Source organism: Tachyglossus aculeatus, chromosome 17 (assembly GCF_015852505.1).
Source record: "Tachyglossus aculeatus isolate mTacAcu1 chromosome 17, mTacAcu1.pri, whole genome shotgun sequence".
NCBI classification, from domain to species: domain Eukaryota; kingdom Metazoa; phylum Chordata; class Mammalia; order Monotremata; family Tachyglossidae; genus Tachyglossus; species Tachyglossus aculeatus.
In genome coordinates this window covers 23,373,209-23,393,806 of record NC_052082.1, presented here as the reverse complement: position 1 = coordinate 23,393,806, position 20,598 = coordinate 23,373,209, and the positions used below count along the sequence as shown (strand labels likewise).

At 41.5% G+C, this 20,598-nt stretch overlaps 1 protein-coding gene across 1 annotated transcript in view; it reads right to left on the bottom strand.

Moving 5' to 3' along the window:
• The window catches only part of UGGT2 (UDP-glucose glycoprotein glucosyltransferase 2), a 115,054-nt gene extending 94,933 nt beyond the window's left edge, over positions 1-20,121 (bottom strand). Inside the window, exons 1-4 of the mRNA XM_038759255.1 lie at positions 20,038-20,121; positions 17,066-17,148; positions 1,230-1,360; positions 640-752 (exon numbers count right to left, since the gene is read on the bottom strand). Coding sequence (XP_038615183.1) covers positions 640-752; positions 1,230-1,360; positions 17,066-17,141 — 320 coding nt within the window. The 5' untranslated portion in view covers positions 17,142-17,148; positions 20,038-20,121. The remainder of the gene's footprint in view (positions 1-639; positions 753-1,229; positions 1,361-17,065; positions 17,149-20,037) is intronic.
• Between the last annotated feature and the right edge of the window lie 477 nt (positions 20,122-20,598).

Genomic DNA, 20,598 nt, shown 5'->3' with positions numbered 1-20,598 from the left:
GATTGGATCTATTCCAGCATTTAGCACAGTGCCTGGCACATAATAGGCATTTAACAAACACCTTAAAAAAGAAACAAACAAAAAAAAAATACCCAGATCCTCAGGCTCCCAGGCCTAGGCTCTTTCCATGTATTCAGGAGTATAATAAATACCCAAATGTAAGTTTTCTGAGACCCTGGCATGCAACCTAAGGGATTAGAATATATAGCACAGAAATAGTCTCTATCCACCTAAAGCTGATTTTAAGAGGGATGAAATGCAACTGGAATAACCTCTGAAGAATACAGTGAAAATGGCTAAAGGGATAAAAGCAGGACCTTGAAAATGAACTTAAAGAAGTGGAGACTATTTGAACCCGGCAAAAAAAAATGTAATTGTTCCTTAGTACTAGTTTAATAATAAAATTTAAAATATTTGGTACATTAATTTTCTAATATTCCTGCAGCACTTACCTAAAGATTTTAACAAGTAATTAATCATGTGAACTTCTGTACAAATTTGGCAATTTTTGAAAGATAATATAAATGCAAAAACAAACCAAGACATTTTCATTTTAATGCTAAGAAAACCTTTCTAAGCAAGGCTATTTTTTTGTGTGAACTATTTCCCATCTCTCCAAGCACAGCTTATTGCATTTACCTCTCAGCAGCCTTCCTCAGAAGCTTTTTAATCTCATTAGTTTTACAGGTGTGCTGTTCATGAATAACCACAAATGCACTGCAACCTTCTGGTGGCGGTTCATCAGCTGCAATCTAACATTTCAAAAATTATTCTCAGCTGGCTAGTTTATAAATGCAATGGGACTCCAAAGTAATACACAACTCTTCAATTAAAATAATAATGATCACATTGTTATGCTAATGAAAATGAACAAAAATTTCAAATAAAGGAAATAAAAATGGCATCATTTAAAATGTTTTCTATTAATGGGAGAAATCACAATAAAAGCTAATGTAAATCCAAGAAAATCTAACTTTATAGTTAAAGCTTCATTCACTATAATAATAGGTTGCCTGTTCATATCCAATATAATTACTTTTCCCGTCATGATTACAAAAAGACCTCATCTTAAAAATAAATCTCATTATACTATTTCTCATTTATAATTTTTTTTTAATATTTGGTTCCCAGTGAAAATGTTCTTAGTATGTAATAATTAACATGGTTAATTATGATGCACTGTTATTTTAAACTTATTTCCAGATATAACTCAGGCAATTTTTACACACCTGTTGAAACATCTGAATGGTTGGAGAGTATGCCCTTATTGAAAAGGCAAATTTTAGGAGATTTATCTGCAGATTGGATAAAAACTGCCCCGCTTTCTTCAATATTAAGTTGTAATAGGAATATTCTGAGTCTGTTTAAAAAAGGAAAGAACTGTTAGGTTTTTTTTAATCAAAAACTACACACATACCCATTTCTATACATTCAGTGACTATGTATCAATGTCATAACAATGATTCTAAGTTTGCCTACCTACGGTGCAGAGAAAAATGAAAGTTGGTAAACCCTGGTTCCCGAATCTGGCAGTAAACTAGGATAGCACTTTCCACCTGTTCTGTCACAAGACTTTGAGAGTTGGGAGAGACCACTCCCGTATCTTCAATGAAAGGAAAAAAAGGACTTGAAAACTTCCACCAACAGGGAACAGTTCACATAGGCCACACCTAGGAGTGAGCTGTTGAGACTTCTACATGGGGAGAATCCTGAAAGAAAGTTTCCTCCCTTCCCTCCTTCTCATTTCTCCCCCAGCCACCATCCTCCCCCTTCTCATTATGCCCTTGCCATCCCCTTGCCAGGGGGCTCACACAAGGAAAGGCCTAATTTTGGGGACAGAGCTTCTAAATTCACAGTTTCAAGGGGATTAACCCACGTGGACCAAATAGAAAAATGATGGTATTTGTTAAGCGCTTACTATGTGCCAAGCACTGTTCTAATCGCTGGAACACTGTTCTAAGGGCTGGAAGCCTCCATGCTCTCAGAGCTACAGAAATCACAGAGGGACGGACTACTCCATGCCTACCATTCGACACCACATCAATGAATCCTCTCATCATGTTTACTGTGTCAGAAAGCTTTCCCACCACAAAGGCTTTGCCTGAACTAAATCCCTTGAAAACCACCCTCTGAAGTAGTGCTTATCTTACATATTTTGCTGTTGATATGTATTGCTACATAGTAAGCTGCTTTCATTGTACAGATTATTCTCTTATTATTCTACTTGCCAGTGCTCCCAACTTAAATTTTGTGGGCAAAAATAAAAATTAAAAAGTTAGTGTGGGTCAACTCAATACCACAACACATTTAGTGTGCAGGAAGTGAGTTTTGCTCTACATCTAACTCTTATATGCTTGAATGCATATCAATCAGTCAGTGTTACTGAGCACTAGTGCAGACCACTGTACTAAGCGCTTGGAAGAATACAGTACATGAGAGTTAGTAGATATGTTCCCTGCCCACAACAATACGTGACTTGTAGCCTCTGTTTTGGCGTGTCTTTGTGCTTCAGACCCACGTATACATCCCTGCATTTGTACGTGATTTCCGCAAGCATGCACGTGAATCTACATATATATAGTTGTAGTGTCTAAGTATGTACCATCATTATCAGTTATTAATCCATTACTCAACTTTTCAATTAATCCATTGCATTTATTGAGCACTTACTGTGTGCAGATCACTGCACTAAGTGCTTGGGAGAGTACAATGTAACAGAGTTGGTAGATACATTCCCTGCCTACAAGGAGCTGACAATTACCAGGTACAGAGTACTGTACTAGGAGTTTGGAAGTTTCATCTCTTTGAAGACCCTACAATCTAATGCGGAAGAGTGGAGAAATGGAGTAAAGAGACATCCTTGGCTTTTGCCAGTAGGGATCACGGTCACTCTCCCTCTTTCACTCATGTGCACACATTCACCCACTCACTAATGACCCGTGGCCAGAGAGAGTGGGGTTTATGGGATGCAAGTGGAATTTTAGCTTTTTGCCAAAAGATGGGTTTGGATCCTTACTTTTTTACGTGCAGCGTGCAATGCCCAACAACTTCTCCTCCACTTGCTCAGATCGTGTGTGTGTGTGTGTGTGTGTGTGTCTAGTGTGTCCACTTAAAATTTAACTGCTCCACTAAGGACAGGCTGTCTGGTAAAGGAGTATAGGTGGAAAGGGTAAACCTGAGGGCTTGTGAGCTCGGAAGGCATTCAGAGAGTCCTGGAGCTGTCCCGGGCCAGCTCTGGTTCCACCACCTTCCACATCCACACCGACAAACACAGACCCATGTTGACTCCAGAAGCAGAAGCTTGATGAGATTGAAGCCTTTTAGGTGGCGTAACATCAAACTACGGCTAAAAATGATCATTCGATAGTCAAACCAGAGAAATGCAGTATTGGAAACTCCAGCCAGGATCCTGTTGACAGTTCTGTACAGTTTCCAGTAATCACTGCCAAGCCAGATTCCCACACAGAATAATGGCCAAAGTCAAGAGTTTGGCCAATACTACAAATTGGAAAGATATCAAAAGTAAAGTTAACAGAATAACATATAAAGTCACTGAGTTTAACACTGCACATTCGGCGCTTGACTGCCTAATTACCAAAGACCACTGGGTAGAAAAGGTTCTAAAATTAAAATTACTCCAAATTATCTCACTCTACCTCCCATTTTATCCCAGGTAGAGCTAAAGCAGAGGGAAATGCTTCACTACATAGCACTCTTCTAGCTGAGTTCTAGGGGAGCAGCAGGAAGGAAGAGATTAATGCTCCAGACTAACTGAGGCTTTTTCCAAAATTTCCTCAGGGGAACTCCAAGAGGCGGGTGGAGCTCTGCCACTACTGGCAGAGATGCCCAATCCTCCCAGAAAGCCCCAATAGTTTCTGGTAAATGTGGAGAATACCAATCTCTTTGCATGCTGTGTTTTGCAGTTCGTGTCACTTCTTCCTGGAAATTCTCTTGCCAGGCTCTTAGCCACCATTTTGGCCGTGACCTCACAACCTAATGCCCAAGGACAAGGCGGCCTGTGCTGACTTGGCTGGCTCTTAGAGGAAACTTCTTTTAAGGTCCTGAGCCTTGATTCTGACCTTGAGAGAAGGGCCTGCATATTCCAAGCCCGGCAGCTGAGTTATGACTGTGGGATCCCCTCTGCTCTTCCTCTTTGCCCAACCTTGGCTCACAGTAAATTTGTTGAGAAGCAGTAGTGTGTGTTGGGGGGGATGGTCCTGAAAAAGTGGAGATGGGGGACAAATGCAGCAGCTGTCACTTTTGTCATCAAGGTTTACCAAATCTTCCTCAGGCATGTTCACCCCTTCTCCTCTTTTGTTTCCATGGCCAGGGTTGGAGCAGGATGCCCTGAAATAGAGAGGGTGAATCCAAACCCCAAAGGGGGAGGTGGGAGGCCTCAGCCTCTCTCTCTTTCTCTCTCATCAAGTTTGGATTCTAACTCACTCTCCAGTTGCGGCCCCCATCAGATTCAGAGTGGAAGATCTTGTCTCAGTGTGCAAGCATGCAGGAAGGTGGGAATTGGGTCCCAATGGTTGGCAAGAAGTCCAGACTACTAGGTTCCCAAGCCTTCCCCTTCCCACTCCCCATCCAATCGGTGGTGGAGATTCCAGCTCTCCTCTCCATGTGTCTCCATGCGAAGAAAGGCTTCTCCAGTGATCTGGAGAGGAGTGGTAGGAAAGAGGGCCTTGCAACAGAGCCCAGACGGGGATCCTGGTAGGTGGTGATCTGGCCTTGCTCAGGTGTCATAACTCCCAGACCAGCTTTTTGTTGTTTTGGGGGAAGGGGAGCTGCTCTGATACTCCTTTATCTCCCAGATACAGGTAGTTTCCCTGGGAGAAGTGTTGAGTTTAAAAAAGGTTTTGAATGAGAGAAGGTGCAATGGCTGAGGAAGGTAGAGGATTTGAAATGAAATGTGACCACGTCATGTGGAAGATGGAGTGGCAAGCCTTGAGACAAGTTGTAGGGAAAAGCAAATAAAAAAATAAAATAATTTAACTTATTTTCAATATTTTCAGAATGATAACAAAAATTGCATGTCTTCCTTAATTGCATTAACTAAATCCAGGTGAAAAAAAGGCCTAACCAATCAACTAATGATATTTATTGAGTGGTTACTGTGTGCAGAACTTGACTTTGGAGGTTTTGAAAACTCATAAAAGTTCCTTATCCCACACCCTACACCTACATTAGGGTTATACTTAGGAAGAGATGATCCAAGTAACCTCTTAAATGTTGGAACTGGGATGTCTGGAAACAGGGTGTGCCCATTCTGAGTTGTTAAAAATGGAATAAATGGAGGGGAAGATCAGAGGAAATGCCATGTCACAGGTATTTACTGACTGCTTACTATATACAGTGCACTGTACTAAGTGCTTGGGAGAGTATAAATCAATAGAGTTGGTAGGCACAATATCTGCCCTCACATAGTTTTCAATTTAATAGGGGAGACTGAACAGCCCTAATTTAGTTTCTGCACTCTTTTCATTAATACCCCACCTCTTTTTATCTATTTTCACCATTCTTCTTGCTTTTAGAAAAATCAAGAGGGATTCTTATTTTCTTAAATGCCCCATCAGGTTAAAAGAAACCTCACCTTTATTTAGTCAGGCTGAAGGATCTTATTATTTCTCATTTCAGTAAGGTCACTCTAACAATTCCCTCAAGGCGCAGCACTGTTCTCTGAAGCATATATTTAACTGCTTTATTCATTTTAGCTTAACATAATTCAAGAAAGAGGCATCCAGGGCCCCTCTTGGGAGAGTATTATACAGTCTAATAAAACTCACTGTTAAGAATTTTTTATCCATCCTAAATATGTCTTTGTGCAATTAGAGCCCATTATTTCTCATTCTTTTAATCTATAATTCATAAAACCATGTGCTTATTGCACTCTTCTGGGGACACTTACAGAGCAGCATAGCTCAGAGGAAAAAGCCCGGGCTTGGGAGTCGGGGGTCATGGGTTCTAATCCTGACTCCGCCACTTGTCAGCTGTGTGTCTTTGGGCAAGTCACAGCTTCTCTGGGCCTCAGTTCCCTCATCTGGAAAATGGGGATGAAGACTGTGAGCCCCACATGGGACAACCTAATTACCTTGTATCCCCCCAGCACTTAGAACTGTGCTTGGCACATAGGAAGCGCTTAACAAATGCCATCATTATTATTCTTAAACACAAAATCAGGGCACAGTTACATGTTGGCTGCATACACTGATTTTTAAAACTGTGCATGAACTTAAGGAGTGTTTTCCCTCCATGTCGGTCAGGGTGAAGTCAGGGTGCTGCAGGTGGCTAGGAGCAGAGCCGGACTGGGATGAATGACTGCGGAAGTCACCACTGCACTTAGAGGCCTAAATTAATGGCAAATTGGCACCTGGGGTTGATGTCAAACCTCTGAGATCAACCAGAATCAAGGACAAATAAACCCAGGTTCAGCTGAGCAACTACTTTACCCCCCATCACTAGGGTCTCCAGGGCCAGGAAGATCCCACAGGACCAAAGAAAGCCACGCTACCTACGTCAGGGAGAGTAGTCCAAATTCTTTATGTTGACCCCACTGCCTGAATTAGTTCCATGGCACGGAGCAGCTTGGAGCCAAATAGGAGAATGGGGCAGCAGAAGTAAAGAAATGTTGCTTTTCAATCCCCCTAATCAATCCATGATATTTACTGAGTTCTTACCATGTGCAAGCCACTGTACTAGCCGCTTGGGAGAATATAACATAACAGAGTTGATAGTCACGTTCCCTGCCCACCTCTAGCTTTTCAGACTGGTCCTTATTGCTATATTGTACTCTCCCAAGAGCTTAGTACAGTGCTCTGTATACAGAAAGCACTCAATAAATATGATCGATGGACTAAGCGATCCTAATTCAGACATTTTGCCCGTTGCCTATTTCTACTCCTATGTTTTAAACTGGGTAGAGTAGGATGAGACTTTGGGGAGAATATTCCTCAAACCATCTTCAGAGCTTTAAATAACATCTTCTCCCAACAGATGATGAGGATGGATGGCTAGTTCCTTCTCCCTCCTCAACTTTCCTTGAAACAGATGAACAACAGTGGAATCTCCATCTCCAGAAAGAGTAAATGAAGCAATTTCAGTCCACTTAGCTGATTGCAGGCATTTGAGAATTACTAAGACTTGGCAGCTAACAGAGGAACAGTCCCTCAGAAAAAGGCTATAGACTATCCACTTTTCAGCTGATAAAGCCCCATTTAGCACTGAAAACAATGTGCACATTTAATGGGTTTAATCTGAACCTTATTAAACAGCAGGGATGCCTCTGTTGGTTAGCTTATTTGTCTTAAAGTATGCATGGAGATGTGGACACCAGCCAAATAGCATTGTTAATGAGGATATTTGGAGAATTAAAGATCTTAGCTGTAGAGACTAAAGAAGAGGAATATGCACTACACATATGGAGGCTATAGTTTGCTGAATATTGGTTGTGAGGCAGCAGATCGCAGTGAGGTAGCTAGAAACCAGACTTTTAATGGGGCTGGTTTCCTAAAGTCTAGAGGTAGAGCAAGAGTCACCACTGGAAAAATCACAGACTGGATTCCTACAGACTATAATTTATGAATAAACTGAATTCCCTATTGTGTTGAAAAGTAAACCCAACTGTCTGTGGTCATGACACCCAGGATAGAGAGACCTAAAAGTAAAGGCCTTCAAAGGCAGGCATCATGTCTTCAGACAATCTCAAATGGTTAGTACAGAATTCTACATGAGTAAAGTGCTCAATATATATCATTGACTATTGATTAATTAATTGATTGACTGAACAGGCAAAAGAACCAAATGGTCAGGCTCCTGTTAATGCTTGATGTTGTGTACGTGAGGTGTTGTCCTTGGGGTTAAAGCAATCTTTGTATAGGATTTCATGAAGAAGTACATTGTATTTTCGTAAAGCATTCCTAGTTAATCCTGTCCCTGACTTGTTCACCAATCAACGGTATTTATTGAGAGCTTGGAAAAGTTTAATGGGAGTAACAAATATGACTTCAGCCCTTGAAGAGCTTACAATCATCAACGGGAATGATTTCCCATTAGGAAAAAATTGGACTTCACTTTCCATGGGCTTGGCTGTTCCATAGCAGTATTCAAGTAACCACAGGGTTGCTTGTTTATCTCTGTGGTAGTATCCCCTGTTAACAGTTTAAAAATTCTCAGAGACAAGGTACATGGAAAAACTGAACCAAAATCACTAAACTACTTAGGTTCCCTTAACAGAGATGCGGCTTTACCTTCAACACAGAAATATATATTTTGCTTATGTTAACTGATGAGGCAGTCAGTAGTAAAGGGGCTGGGCTTGACCTAACAAGCACCATCTCTTTCTAAATATTTGGCTGCCCCTCAGCTCAGCTAATTTTTAGCTAAGTGATTTTTCTCGTCATACTTTTTTTAATGACTTGCTCTCAGCCTACTCAAGAACCAGCTGAACATTAGCTGATAGTTATTGGTTCTGTCTATCTTTAGATGGGAGTAGGCCCACCCTCTACTTACTTGCAGTGTGGAACAATAGCTGTAGAAGTGTGGCCTAGTGGCAAGAGCACGGATTTAGGTCGTCGGTTCTAATCCCCGCTCTGCCATTTGTCTGCTGTATGATCTTGGGTAAGCCACTTAACTTCTCTGTGCCTCAGTTACCTCATCTGCAAAATGGGAATTAAGAGGGTGAGCCTCATGTGGGACAGGGACTGTGTCCAACCTACTACCTTGTATCTACCCCAGTGTTTAGAACAGTGCTTGGCACATAGTAAGCATTTAACAAATACTATAATTATTGTTATTATTAATATTATTAGAGGATTATAGTCTCTTGTCCAGGCCCATAGCTGAACTTGGACCTGAGACTTCAAGACGGTACTGACCAAAAGGAGTTTATTATAATGCTAGTGGTCTTCTCACTATCACTGACACTTTCTTGGGCTTGCCAGTCATATTCCTGCTGGGTATGAGTGTAACGAATGAATAAGAGGGGAACATCTCTATAGGTTGCCGACTTGTACTTCCCAAGCGCTTAGTACAGTGCTCTGCACTGTGTAAATGCTCAATAAATACGATTGAATGAATAAGCCAGTAGGAATGCAGAACTTTCTAAAGTACACTAGACTGTAAGCACCTGGTGGTCAGGGACTGTCTACCCATTGCCCTCTACTCTTATAAAAGCTTAGTTCTCAGCAACTTTGGACACATTATATTCTCCCCACCCCCACCCCATAGCATTCATGTACATATATTTGCATTATTATAAATTACTTATTTATTCATATTAATGTCTGTGTCCCCCTCTAGACTGTAAGCTCATTATGAGCAGGGAACATTCTGCTAATTCTGTTGTACTGTACTCTCCCAAGCACTTAATACAGTGCTCTGCACGTACCAAACACTCAATAAATACTATTGATTTATTGCACCGCATACAGTAAAGGCTTAATAAATACAATTGATTGGTTGATTGATTGATACTGTCAATGCTGTGCCATCGTGTCTTCATAATTGCCTTGGTAGCCACTCTGCCACCCACAGTAGTAGCCAACTATTTTTCAGGATTCCCAGTTAGGTCTTTTTCATGAAATGCTCTGGGTGGCATTTTAACCAGAAGCTTTCACCACTGATCTATCAGTGACATTTATTGAGCAGTTACTGTGTGCACAGCACTATATTAAGCATTTAGTACTGATGGCAGAGCAGCATCAGATGGAAGCTGGGACCAGAACCCAGGTTTCCTGATTCCCAGAGCAGCACTCTTTCCACTAAAACAACACAGGGGCTGAGGAGAAGCGGGAAGTGTATGTGTGTGTGCAGAAATTATCAGAGGAAAAACTGATGGAGTGAATGTGTGTGTCTTATGCACGTAAAGATATCTTTGTGATTTATCATGAGAGTTTGTGAATCTGTGTGTAGTAAATATCTCCATGAATGTCTGCGTTGGGCTTGTGACATTTTTCACACCAAATAATCTACCCAACTTTATTTTAAATTACAAATTGATACTTTGTTTATCTAAGTTTTGGCTGATTGATCCAGAACTTTATCACAGCTCCTCTGAATAAGCGGAGTTTACTGAGTAATGAGTAGGAGACAACTGTTCTCCCCCAAACGTTTAAGACCCAAATCTGATTCTAAAGTATAAGAATTCTCTTTAAGACCTGCAGGGATTTAGCTGTTAACAAATGACACAAAGGTTTTGGCATGATTTGAAGGACATAATTTCAGAAAATGATCAAAACTGAATGTATTAAAGCTGTAAGGAAAGGGTAGATTATGGCCCTAGTTCTGGACAATCCTTTGACTCCAAATCATTGCTGACTGCTAGCAGTACTCAACCCAGAATTTTAGGTAAACTTTCAATTTGACCTATTGGGAACAGGCATCCACCTACATACCTGGTGGATCTTGGCAACACTAAGATTTAGATCTCATAGGCCTATCAATCAAAGTCCTGACCTAAACACAGTAAGAAACAAATGCATTGTCTGTTCCATTACTGCCACTTTCCGTTGATAGAGAAAGTGTTACTTCGTTTCAGACCCATCTCACAAAGTGACGGAGGTTAAATAATACCACACGACTGAATCTGGAAGAATCAAACACATCAATAACTCTTTGACATATGAGCACAAAGAGGCTTGGAAAAAACTTGCAATTGCTCAGCAAAAAGAGACCAAAATTCTAGTTAAAAAGCAAACCCTATACACAATTTTTAGATGCCTACATTTAACTTCTCTGTGCCTCAGTCTCCTTATCTACAAAACAAGGATTCAATACTCATTCACCTACCTACTTGTCAGTCAGTCAATCGTATTGAGTTGTTACTGGACTCAGAGCACTGTACTAAGCGCTTGGGAGAGTACAATATAACAGTTTAACAGACATTTACTTATACTGCAAGCCCCCAGGGGGAAGGGACTGTGTCCAACGTGGTTACCTTGTTTCTAACCCAGCACTCAGTACCGTGCTTGGCACATAGGAAGCCCTTAACAAATGCTACAATTAATATTATAGGTACAGAGCACAAAAATGTTGTGGCAGAAGATGTGTGACTTTAGATTGATCACGGCATTAATATTTACTCTTTGTAGAATTCCAATTCCAATAGTATTCTCAACTAAAGGGGAATCCAAGAAATCATATGTGACATTCTTATTGATTTTTGAATTTGTATAGTATTTTCGTCTGTTGAAAATGCTTTCATATCAGTTTTCAGGTTTGTTCTCAGAGTAACCCAATGAGGTAGGGAGAGGCAAGTATTAACTATCAAATCTATTTTACAGAAACTGAACCCCAAAAAAGGTTAAGTGATTTGTCCAAACCAAGGAACTGACTCAATGATTACAATATGTATGGCCACATATACAACCAAGACACTCCTGAAGACTACAGCTGGACTCACTTTCACGGAGGTTAAATAAAGCATCCTACCCAGCTGGTAAAAATACTCTATACTGAACTCCTGGTCATGCCTTCCACCATCAAGGAGGACCCCTCTGAGGCAAAGAAAACTGGCCAAAATGTGAACTCGTGACCTCAGCTCTGACTTTGGAAGAAGTGACCTGTGCAGTCAAAGCCACAAAAAACTGAGAAGTAGTGTTGCCTAGTGGATACAGCACGGGCCTTGGAGTCAGAAGAACCTGGGTTCTAATTCCGCCTCCACCACGTGTCTGCTGTGTGACCTTGGACAAATCACTTAACTTTTCTGTGCCTCAGTTACCTCATCTGTGAAGACAGAATTAAAAACACTCAGAAGTCCAAAAAGATATATCAATTAGGCAAAGTATGTCTAGAGGCAGTGCACACATTGAGCCTTTGAATACTATACTGTTCAGGGAAGAGACAATACATATAACCTCACAAATTGCCTTTAAAGTAAATAAGGAAAAAAATGAAAACTGCACCAAGAAGGAAATGAAAGGTCAAAGAGAAGTCAAGGCAAATAGCAGTGGCAACAGAAGGCAAAAAAGCAGGAAAAAAAAATGTGCTACAGAATGTTCAAATAGATATTCAGAGATAATTAAAACATCTCTGAAGAGTTCAAAATAGATACAAGCAGCAACAGAAATGAAGAAGAGTATCAAGAGAAATTTAAAGACATAAGGCTGAAGCAGAAAATTCTGGTAGCCCTACAAATCCTTCCTCGACCCAGTTTTTTCTGCTCCACTTCCAAAGCCTCCTCCACCAAAGACTTCAGTTCCCCTTCTTAGAGTGAGAGGTAACTGTCCAAAAAAAACTCCTTTCCCAGATAATTATCCTCCTATGCTAGATAATATTTAGGATGCCCAGTGAATGAACCCATTTGAAGATCTGCTACTGATGGAAATAAACCAGGACATTATCCTTGGCAACGATTCTCACTTTTAATGGTCAATTTTGGGGGCCTTTACTAGGATGAACACAAATGAGATGATTCCCAAATATGATTAATATTTTCTTTTGTTATCAAGTGTGTATCTTTATCTGTTTCACATCCTTGGCTTCTCTCCCACAACCTGTTCAAGGATTTTTATCCTTTTAAAAAAGGCTTTGCAATTACATCCTATGTATTTTGTTAGGGAAGGACCATCTTGGTCCCAAAGTGCATTTTGGCAAGTGACTGTCAGATCGTCCTGGCTTCAATATCTACCACCTGGGCTTGTCTGAGATTACTTTCGAAAACTGGGACTTGGTCACTGGAACCCAACCGTCTACTGAAGAACATACTTATAAGTGCACTACCTAAATCTCAGTGTGGCAAAAGATGAAAATGTGAACCAGTAGAATTATTTTGGCAACATGGTCAAATGAAAAATAAATAAATAAAAAAGCACAGAGAGCAACACAAAGACCTCTATATTGTGTTCATTTATAAAAATATTAAGCACCATCAAGAGCCGGGGCTGTGGGAATTGGCAAGCAAATTTAGCTATCCTGAAAAAGTCACTAACTACTTTTGCATACACACATTCAAAGTCAGGAACCGCTCAATTCACTAAAGCTACTCCACTAAGGCATGCTTGGCTTAGTCAGAATTAAAGGCACTCTCTCTGAATCTTATGCCACAACCATTTGGGTGAAGCAAAACTACATGGGAGATCTAGTCTTGTTCTATCTTTTCTATACTGCCACGACTGAGGATGCAAGCAGAGATCTATAAGATGGAGTCTGAATGCCATTTGTGATCCACAGGAAAAGCAGACCGGCTAAACATACTCTACACATCGTTAAACATTAGGAACTGCAATACGCAGATGACTCTGCAATAGAAGCAAGAACATAAGAACACATGCAAATGATTACAAATTGCTTCCCAGATGTGACATGCCATTGTAGACTTACAATTCTGAAGAAAACTGGTTGTATACCAGACCATACCAGGGAAACCCTACACAGAGCCAAGGATTTTACCTAGCAGTAGACAATGTAAAACTGTCACCAAATTCTGCTAACAGCGTAGGCCTGTAGTCACAAGCTAATTCATTCTAATGCATTCACATGTGTGGGTAACAGCCCAACATCAGTAAAAGTTATCTTCAAAGACTAAGGACAGCTCTATGAGCTAAGGACAAGAAATTGTTCAATCATTTTAAAATATCAAAGTACCGATTGCTGCCTCCGAATCTTGGGTGGCAGAGGAGTAAATGTTACAGACCTTTCACTCCTCTCTGGCAGCAAAGGGTGCATCTTCTTCATACCTTTCTCACATGGAACATAAAAATGAACTGTATGAAACCAGATAAGGTGCTAATAGTGAGATTCGAGGGACAGGGTCCAGCCGTATATAAATTCCTACCTGTGTATTCTTTCCCAAGATTTAGCACCGTTCTCTGCAAACAGTAAGCAATTTTAAAATACCATTACTATTGCTAGAGCTGAGATCTTGTGAAGACCTCTGCCATGTGATTTAGGCTTACCTTCTGTACCCACCCTCATGGTGCCCTCTTTCCCTTTCCTAGTCAAGCTATTGCTAATTTCTCCCCCATCTAGCTACGATTATTTTATCTTTACCTCCACCACAGCTATTTCTCTCCTTGGCTTATGGGTTTACTTCTGTTGATGAAAAATTAGGAAGGGCTTATCCCTTTACCTCTTAATGAGCCCTCTGAGTATGTTACCCTAAGGCAGCTTATAAAATGGGGAGGACACGATTGTGTTGGTTAGCAGTGTTTAAAGTTTTTTCATTGCTGCCAAACATTAGGTGAATGACCTGAGAAAACAGTTCACAATAACTACAAGATCTATTCACAAGGCTTTAGCCACCATCTGTGTAGACAACTCCTAAATCTACCTGACCTGACCCTTCGTGTAACCTACACTCTCACATCAACTTGCCTCTATTAACCAATCAATGGGTTTTCTTAAGCACTTACTGTGTGCAGACAACTATATTAAATGCTGGGGAGAGACAATAAGACAGAGTTGGCAAACTCAATCCTCGCCTTCTACTCCTGGCTCTGACACCTGTCTGAAGTCACTTAACTTCTATGTGCCTCAGTTCCCTCATCTGTAAAATCAGGATTACGACTGTGAGCCCCATGTGGGACATGGACTGTGTCCAATTTAACCACACTGTATCTACACCAGCGCTTAGAACAGTACCTGGCACATAGTGCTTAACAATTATCATTGTTTTTTTTAAAAAAGGAGCTTACAATCTAGGGGAGAAACAACTCCCAAGAACTCCTCCTGGATGTTCCATTGGCACTTCACACTCAATATACCTAAAACAAACTACTCCTCTTTTCTTCTAAACCCACTTTTCTTCCTAACCTCTCATCTCTGTTAGTCTCCCCACCATCCTCCCTGTCCTCAAAGTCCTCAACTTTGGTGGTATCCTGGGCTCCTCATTGTCTTTTAGTTCTCACAAATCAACCTATTGCCAAATCTTAGAACAGTGCTTTGCACATAGTAAGCGCTTAATAAATGCCATTAAACAAACAAATCTGCTGATTCTCCTTACATAACATCTTCTAATTCTTCCTTGTCCTTCCTTCCCTAACAGCTATTTCCCCAGTTCCAGTTCTAGTCAGACCCCAGTTAGACCAATGTGTCAGCAGTTGTTGCTCCAGCGTTTCCCCGCTTCCAATCGATTCTGCAAGCTGCCACACCATCTTCTTGGAGATCTCACTCAGCTACAGCGCTCCATGTCTTTCTGCAAACAAAAACTCACACTTGGCTCACAACCAACACCTCATCTTATACATCTGCTCTGTTCTCCCACTACTCCTCAGATTGCTCTTCTCACATTAACTTTCCAACTGTATTTCCCTGTCACTGCTCCCACCTTCATCCCTTCGCCCACATTGTTCCACAACCTGGAACTCCCTCCCTACCCAAATTTGACAGGCTGTAGTGCTCCCCATATTCTATGTCCTCCTAAAATACCACCTGAATCTGAGTCTGGCTCTAAAGAAGGTCCCCAGAGCCTTGTTGTATCCAGGCTCACCCCTCAAGACCCATCACCAATCCCATAAGACAGACTCAGGAAACTAGCCCACTGTTGAAACATCGCATAACTCACGCGTCTCCAATCATCACTTAATGCCATCTTTGTCCTACAGGCCTCTAGCCCCTCCTGAGTCACGGACAAATGCAGAAAGAATTCTAAAAAACAACCACACAACCCAGAGAGAGAGAAAATCGGCTTACCTATCCTGCTGCCCTCCCGCTAACTGGACTTGTGTCTGGCTCCAAAGAGGGCCCATCCCTCAAATCCCGTGACTCGCCCCTTGGCGAGAAACAGGCAACAAACTTGGTATTGACATGAAGAACAAAACTCACTCAACCTCTCAACACCATTAATCACAGGGACATTCTTGGCCAGGAGGTCTCTCATGCCTCCCAAATAGCGAGATTTTAAAAAGTTACTGTGGATTTAAAGTGTTCACTCTCTCTACAACTTTAAAGTTTACGTTTCTGGCAACTTGATCCAATGGGTACGCTGGATGAGGCCGATCCTCAGACTTCGAAGCCGAGAATCTGTGCAGAGGAATTGATTATAGTAACGGTGGCTTGTGCCTGTCAGTCATGCTCTTGCTGGGGCACAGAGTGCGACAAGCTGAGGGAACTGAGGCCTAATGACGACGCTGTCTTTGCTGTCCACAGTAGCCAGCTATCCCTCACTGTTGCTGCTGGGCCTACATATGAATGTCCACTTCGTATTACACCTAAGGAGTTTTCTTCGGTCAGAAACCTTCACCAATGATAGGCAGACACTGTACGTTCCTTGAGGGCAGGGGCCACGACTACCAGGCCTATTGCACAGTATTTTCCAAAGCGTTTAGTACAGTAACCGAATACCACTGATCCATCATGATAGTATAGTCCCAGCGGGCAGTGCTAGTGCTAGAACCCAGGTCACCTGATTTTCAGAGCAGTGCTCTGTCAACTGGACAGAATGCAGGGCTCGATAAGAATATGCTATATGTCTAAAATATAGAAACAAAAAACAGTCACAGACACTGTGGGGGACAGTTTCAAGTTCCAGCAGGACTACAGGAGGGGGTATAATGTGACTTTTTAATGTTACCTTTAATGTACACAATACAGCCTGTAAATCACCGTCTCGGTGGAAAAATACATTCCCTTTCACTCTTGTAATATCTCTATCTCTAGGAGAGGCAAGTAACATCACTCCCAATTTACAAATGGGGAAATCAAGGCATATACAGATTATGAGATTTGCCCAAGGCAGTAGTACCATTCCATTGCTCTTGTCACAGAACCACTGTAAAGAGTCAAAAATAAATTTATACCAAAGACTGAGAGCCCAAAATGAAAAGCACACAAATGAAAGAGTGAAATTACTTGAGTAAAGTTCATTTTGAATAGGTATACTATATCAGTGAAATTCAAGTATGAATAGTAACAAGTAATTTTCAGTTTTTTCTAATAAATTGTAAGAATAAATTGCTTCAAAGCTCCAAAAGTTATTTACCAAATGCTTTCCCTAATAAATGCCTACAAAATACCTTTCTTTTATTTATGTAAGCATTTTGATAAACCTTACAAAAGTACTTTCATTAAAGTGAAACAAATTTAATGTATTTCTACTTATCTTGAAGATTAAAACGTGCGTATCACTTACCTCCTTGCTTATATATTGTTAATTCTCGTACAGTCTCCAAAAACTGCCAAAACTTCTCATTACTTTCTTCTGCCATAAACTCACTATTAAAAAAAAATTTTTGTCCATAGATGGATTTTAATGAAGTGCTTGATACAATAAAACATATACTCTGAGAAACAGGCTAGGGTAAAATTATGTGTCAAACTAGTGATTTCCATGCGGCACAAGTCAGAATGAAAAAAAGTTGCTCTTAGTCTTGCCTTAGGTGGCTTTCTACCTTGGGGATTAAACAGATTAACTGCCTCAGAAAATGAAATGATGTCTTTCTTATGGCTATTAACCTGAATATTAAGTAGTTATTTTTCCCCCACATAAGGGTACTACTTGACAGTCCTGAACAGGTTGATTTTTTTTTTATTTCCTCATTTTAAAAAAACAAAAAAACCCACAGGGCAGTGTATTTTTCGCTGTAACTGGCCCTAAAATTAAATTTTCCAGGCATGTACTTCTATGAATATTTTTTGCTTTGTGGAATATAATCTACTAATTAAAACAAAATAACAAGGAATCAGTATTTCACCCAGTCTCTGTAGAAGTCACATCTAACAATGAATTTAGGTTTTATCAATTTTCACAGGACTCTAGATTTGCATGGATTCAATCTACAATGCATTATGGTGAAAGTTTCATTTTTGTAATACAAACATACTGTTTTGAAAATATTTTTAAAATTAAGTTTGTTTCTCTGAGTTGACTATAGAAATTTCCTCTTAGAAAATTGATAAAATCACCTTCAGGTGTATAGTACGTGAACAGCAACAACAGGCTGTTACAAGTGCAAATCCAGATTAATCATATTTTTGTTGTTCCAAACATAAAAAGAATTTGTGTTACAGAAATGGCCCAGGATCACATCTCTTCTGAACTGTTCTATTCACCTCTGAAGAGATTTTCCTGAAATACGACTGAAAAGCAACATGTGCGCAGTGCTTGCCTGGGAATTCTGGTAGCCGAAAGGAAAAATGATATGGAAAAAAGTATCATGTCGATTACAGGTGTTTACAGCCTTTTGATTTTTAGTGGTAGCAAAAAGGAGAACTAGAATAGAGCATTTAATTCAAAGTAGGAGTTGGAGGTGAAAAGGGTGGGGGCAGTTTAGGAGCAGGTGAGGACTCTTCTTTGGAGGCCTGATTTAAACAGCCCCTAAATCGTGCTCAAAAAGGTTTTTAAGAAAAATTTAAGAGAAGATGGAGCAATCAGAAGTGTAGTTGCTAAAGATCGCTCTTCAAAGGAGGTAGAGATGTGAAAATAGCACAGGGATTGGTAGGGGCACAGATTCAAAATGTGTTTGGTGGGTGAAAGGAGGGAGAGGGTAGAGGGTGGGAGAGAGTAGAGCCTGGGAACCGGGCTCTGCTGAACACAGAAGTGATCGGAGGCACAAGGGGAAGTTTTGCAGGAGAAGAGGTGGACAAGAATGAGACTAGCAGAAATAAGAGTAACCACAGAGCTTGCCAGCCGCAGCTTGGTGTTCACACTGGGCATTCATTCTTTCAGTGCATTTATTGAGCGCTTACTGTGCGCAGAGCACTGTACTAAGTGCTTGTAAGTGGCCAAAATCTCACTGCAGAATCAATCAATCGTATTTATGGAGCACTTACTGTGTGCAGAGCATTGTACTAAGCGCTTGGGAAGTACAAGTTGGCAACATCTAGAGACGGTCCCTACCCAACAGTGGGCTCACAGTCTAAAAGGGGGAGACAGAGAACAAAACCAAACGTACTAACAAAATAAAATAAACAGAATAGATATGCACAAGTAAAATAGAGTAATAAATATGTACAGACATATATACATATAACATCTAGAGACAGTCCCTACCCAACAGTGGGCTCACAGTCTAAAAGGGGGAGACAGAGAACTAAACCAAACATACAAACAAAATAAAATAAACAGAATAGATATGCACAAGTAAAATAAATAAATAGAGTAATAAATATGTACAGACATATATACATATAACATCTAGAGACAGTCCCTACCCAACAGTGGGCTCACAGTCTAAAAGGGGGGAGACAGAGAACAAAACCAAACATACTAACAAAATAAAATACACAGAATAGATATGCACAAGTAAAATAAATAGAGTAATAAATATGTACAGACATATATACATATAACATCTAGAGACAGTCCCTACCCAACAGTGGGCTCACAGTCTAAAAGGGGGAGACAGAGAACTAAACCAAACATACAAACAAAATAAAATAAACAGAATACATATGTACAAGTAAAATAAATAAACAGTAAAATAAATAAATAAATAAGTCCGGGGAACCCCGTAATGTTGGGGTGGTCGGATGGGGAAGCAGCGTGGCTCGGGGGAAAGAGCCCGGGCTTTGGAGTCAGAGGTCAGAGGTCATGTCATCTGTGTGACTTTGGGCAACTCACTCAACTTCTCTGGGCCTCAGTTACCTCATCTGTAAAATGGGGATTAAGACTATGAGTCCCACGTGGGACAACTTGATCACCTTGTATCTACCCCAGCGCTGAGAACAGTGCTCTGCACATAGTAAGCGCTTAACAAATACCAACATTATTATTATTATGGGGAAGGGGAAACAGGAAGTCTTGGGTGGAGGCCAGGAGGGGCCCGGGGAACCCTAGGGGACTGAGGGGCGGCAGAACTCACGATTGATTGATTGATTGATTGTACTTCCCAAGCGCTTAGTACAGTGCTCTGCACATAGTAAGCGCTCAAGAAATACGATTGATGATGATGACTGATATATACAGGTGCTGTGGGGAGGGAAAGGAGGGATGGGGAGGGGAGGGATTGATTGATAGATACAGGTGCTGTGGGGAGGGGAAGGAGGGATGGGGAAGGGGAGAGGAGGGATTGATTGATTGATAGATACAGGTGCTGTGGGGAGGGGAAGGAGGGATGGGGAAGGGGAGAGGAGAGAGAAGGGGCGGTTGGGCCCCGCACCCACCTCGCCTCCAGCAGCAACGGAGTCGCGGGCCACTTGGCTGCCAAACTGGCTGTCGCCACCTTGGAGGAGGAGGAGGAGGAGGAGGAGAGGAGTCCCTGGGCGGCGAGTGCCAGGGATAGGAAGGCCAGGAGCAATCGGACGAAAGCAGCAGCAGCAGCAGCGACAACCGCCATGGCTCCGCAGGCCGGGAAGGAAAGGTGGACAGGAGGCCGGGCGGGCCGGCCAGCGGGCCCGCAAACGCAGTAGCCCCTCTCCTGCCACGTGGCTCCCCGCCCTGCTCCCGCCCCCTCTTTCGGCCAGGCCCACCCACCGCTCATTCATTCACTCCAGCGTCTTTTCATTCATTCATTCGTTCATTCAATCGTCTTGATTGAGCGCTTACTGGGTGCGGAGCACTGGACCGAGCGCTGGGGAAGGACAAGCCGGCAACAGAGACGGTCCCTATTCGTTCATTCATTCAATCGTATTGATTGAGCGCTTGCTGGGTGCGGAGCACTGGACTAAGCGCTGGGGAAGTACAAGTCGGCAACAGATAGAGACGGTCCCTATTCATTCATTCAT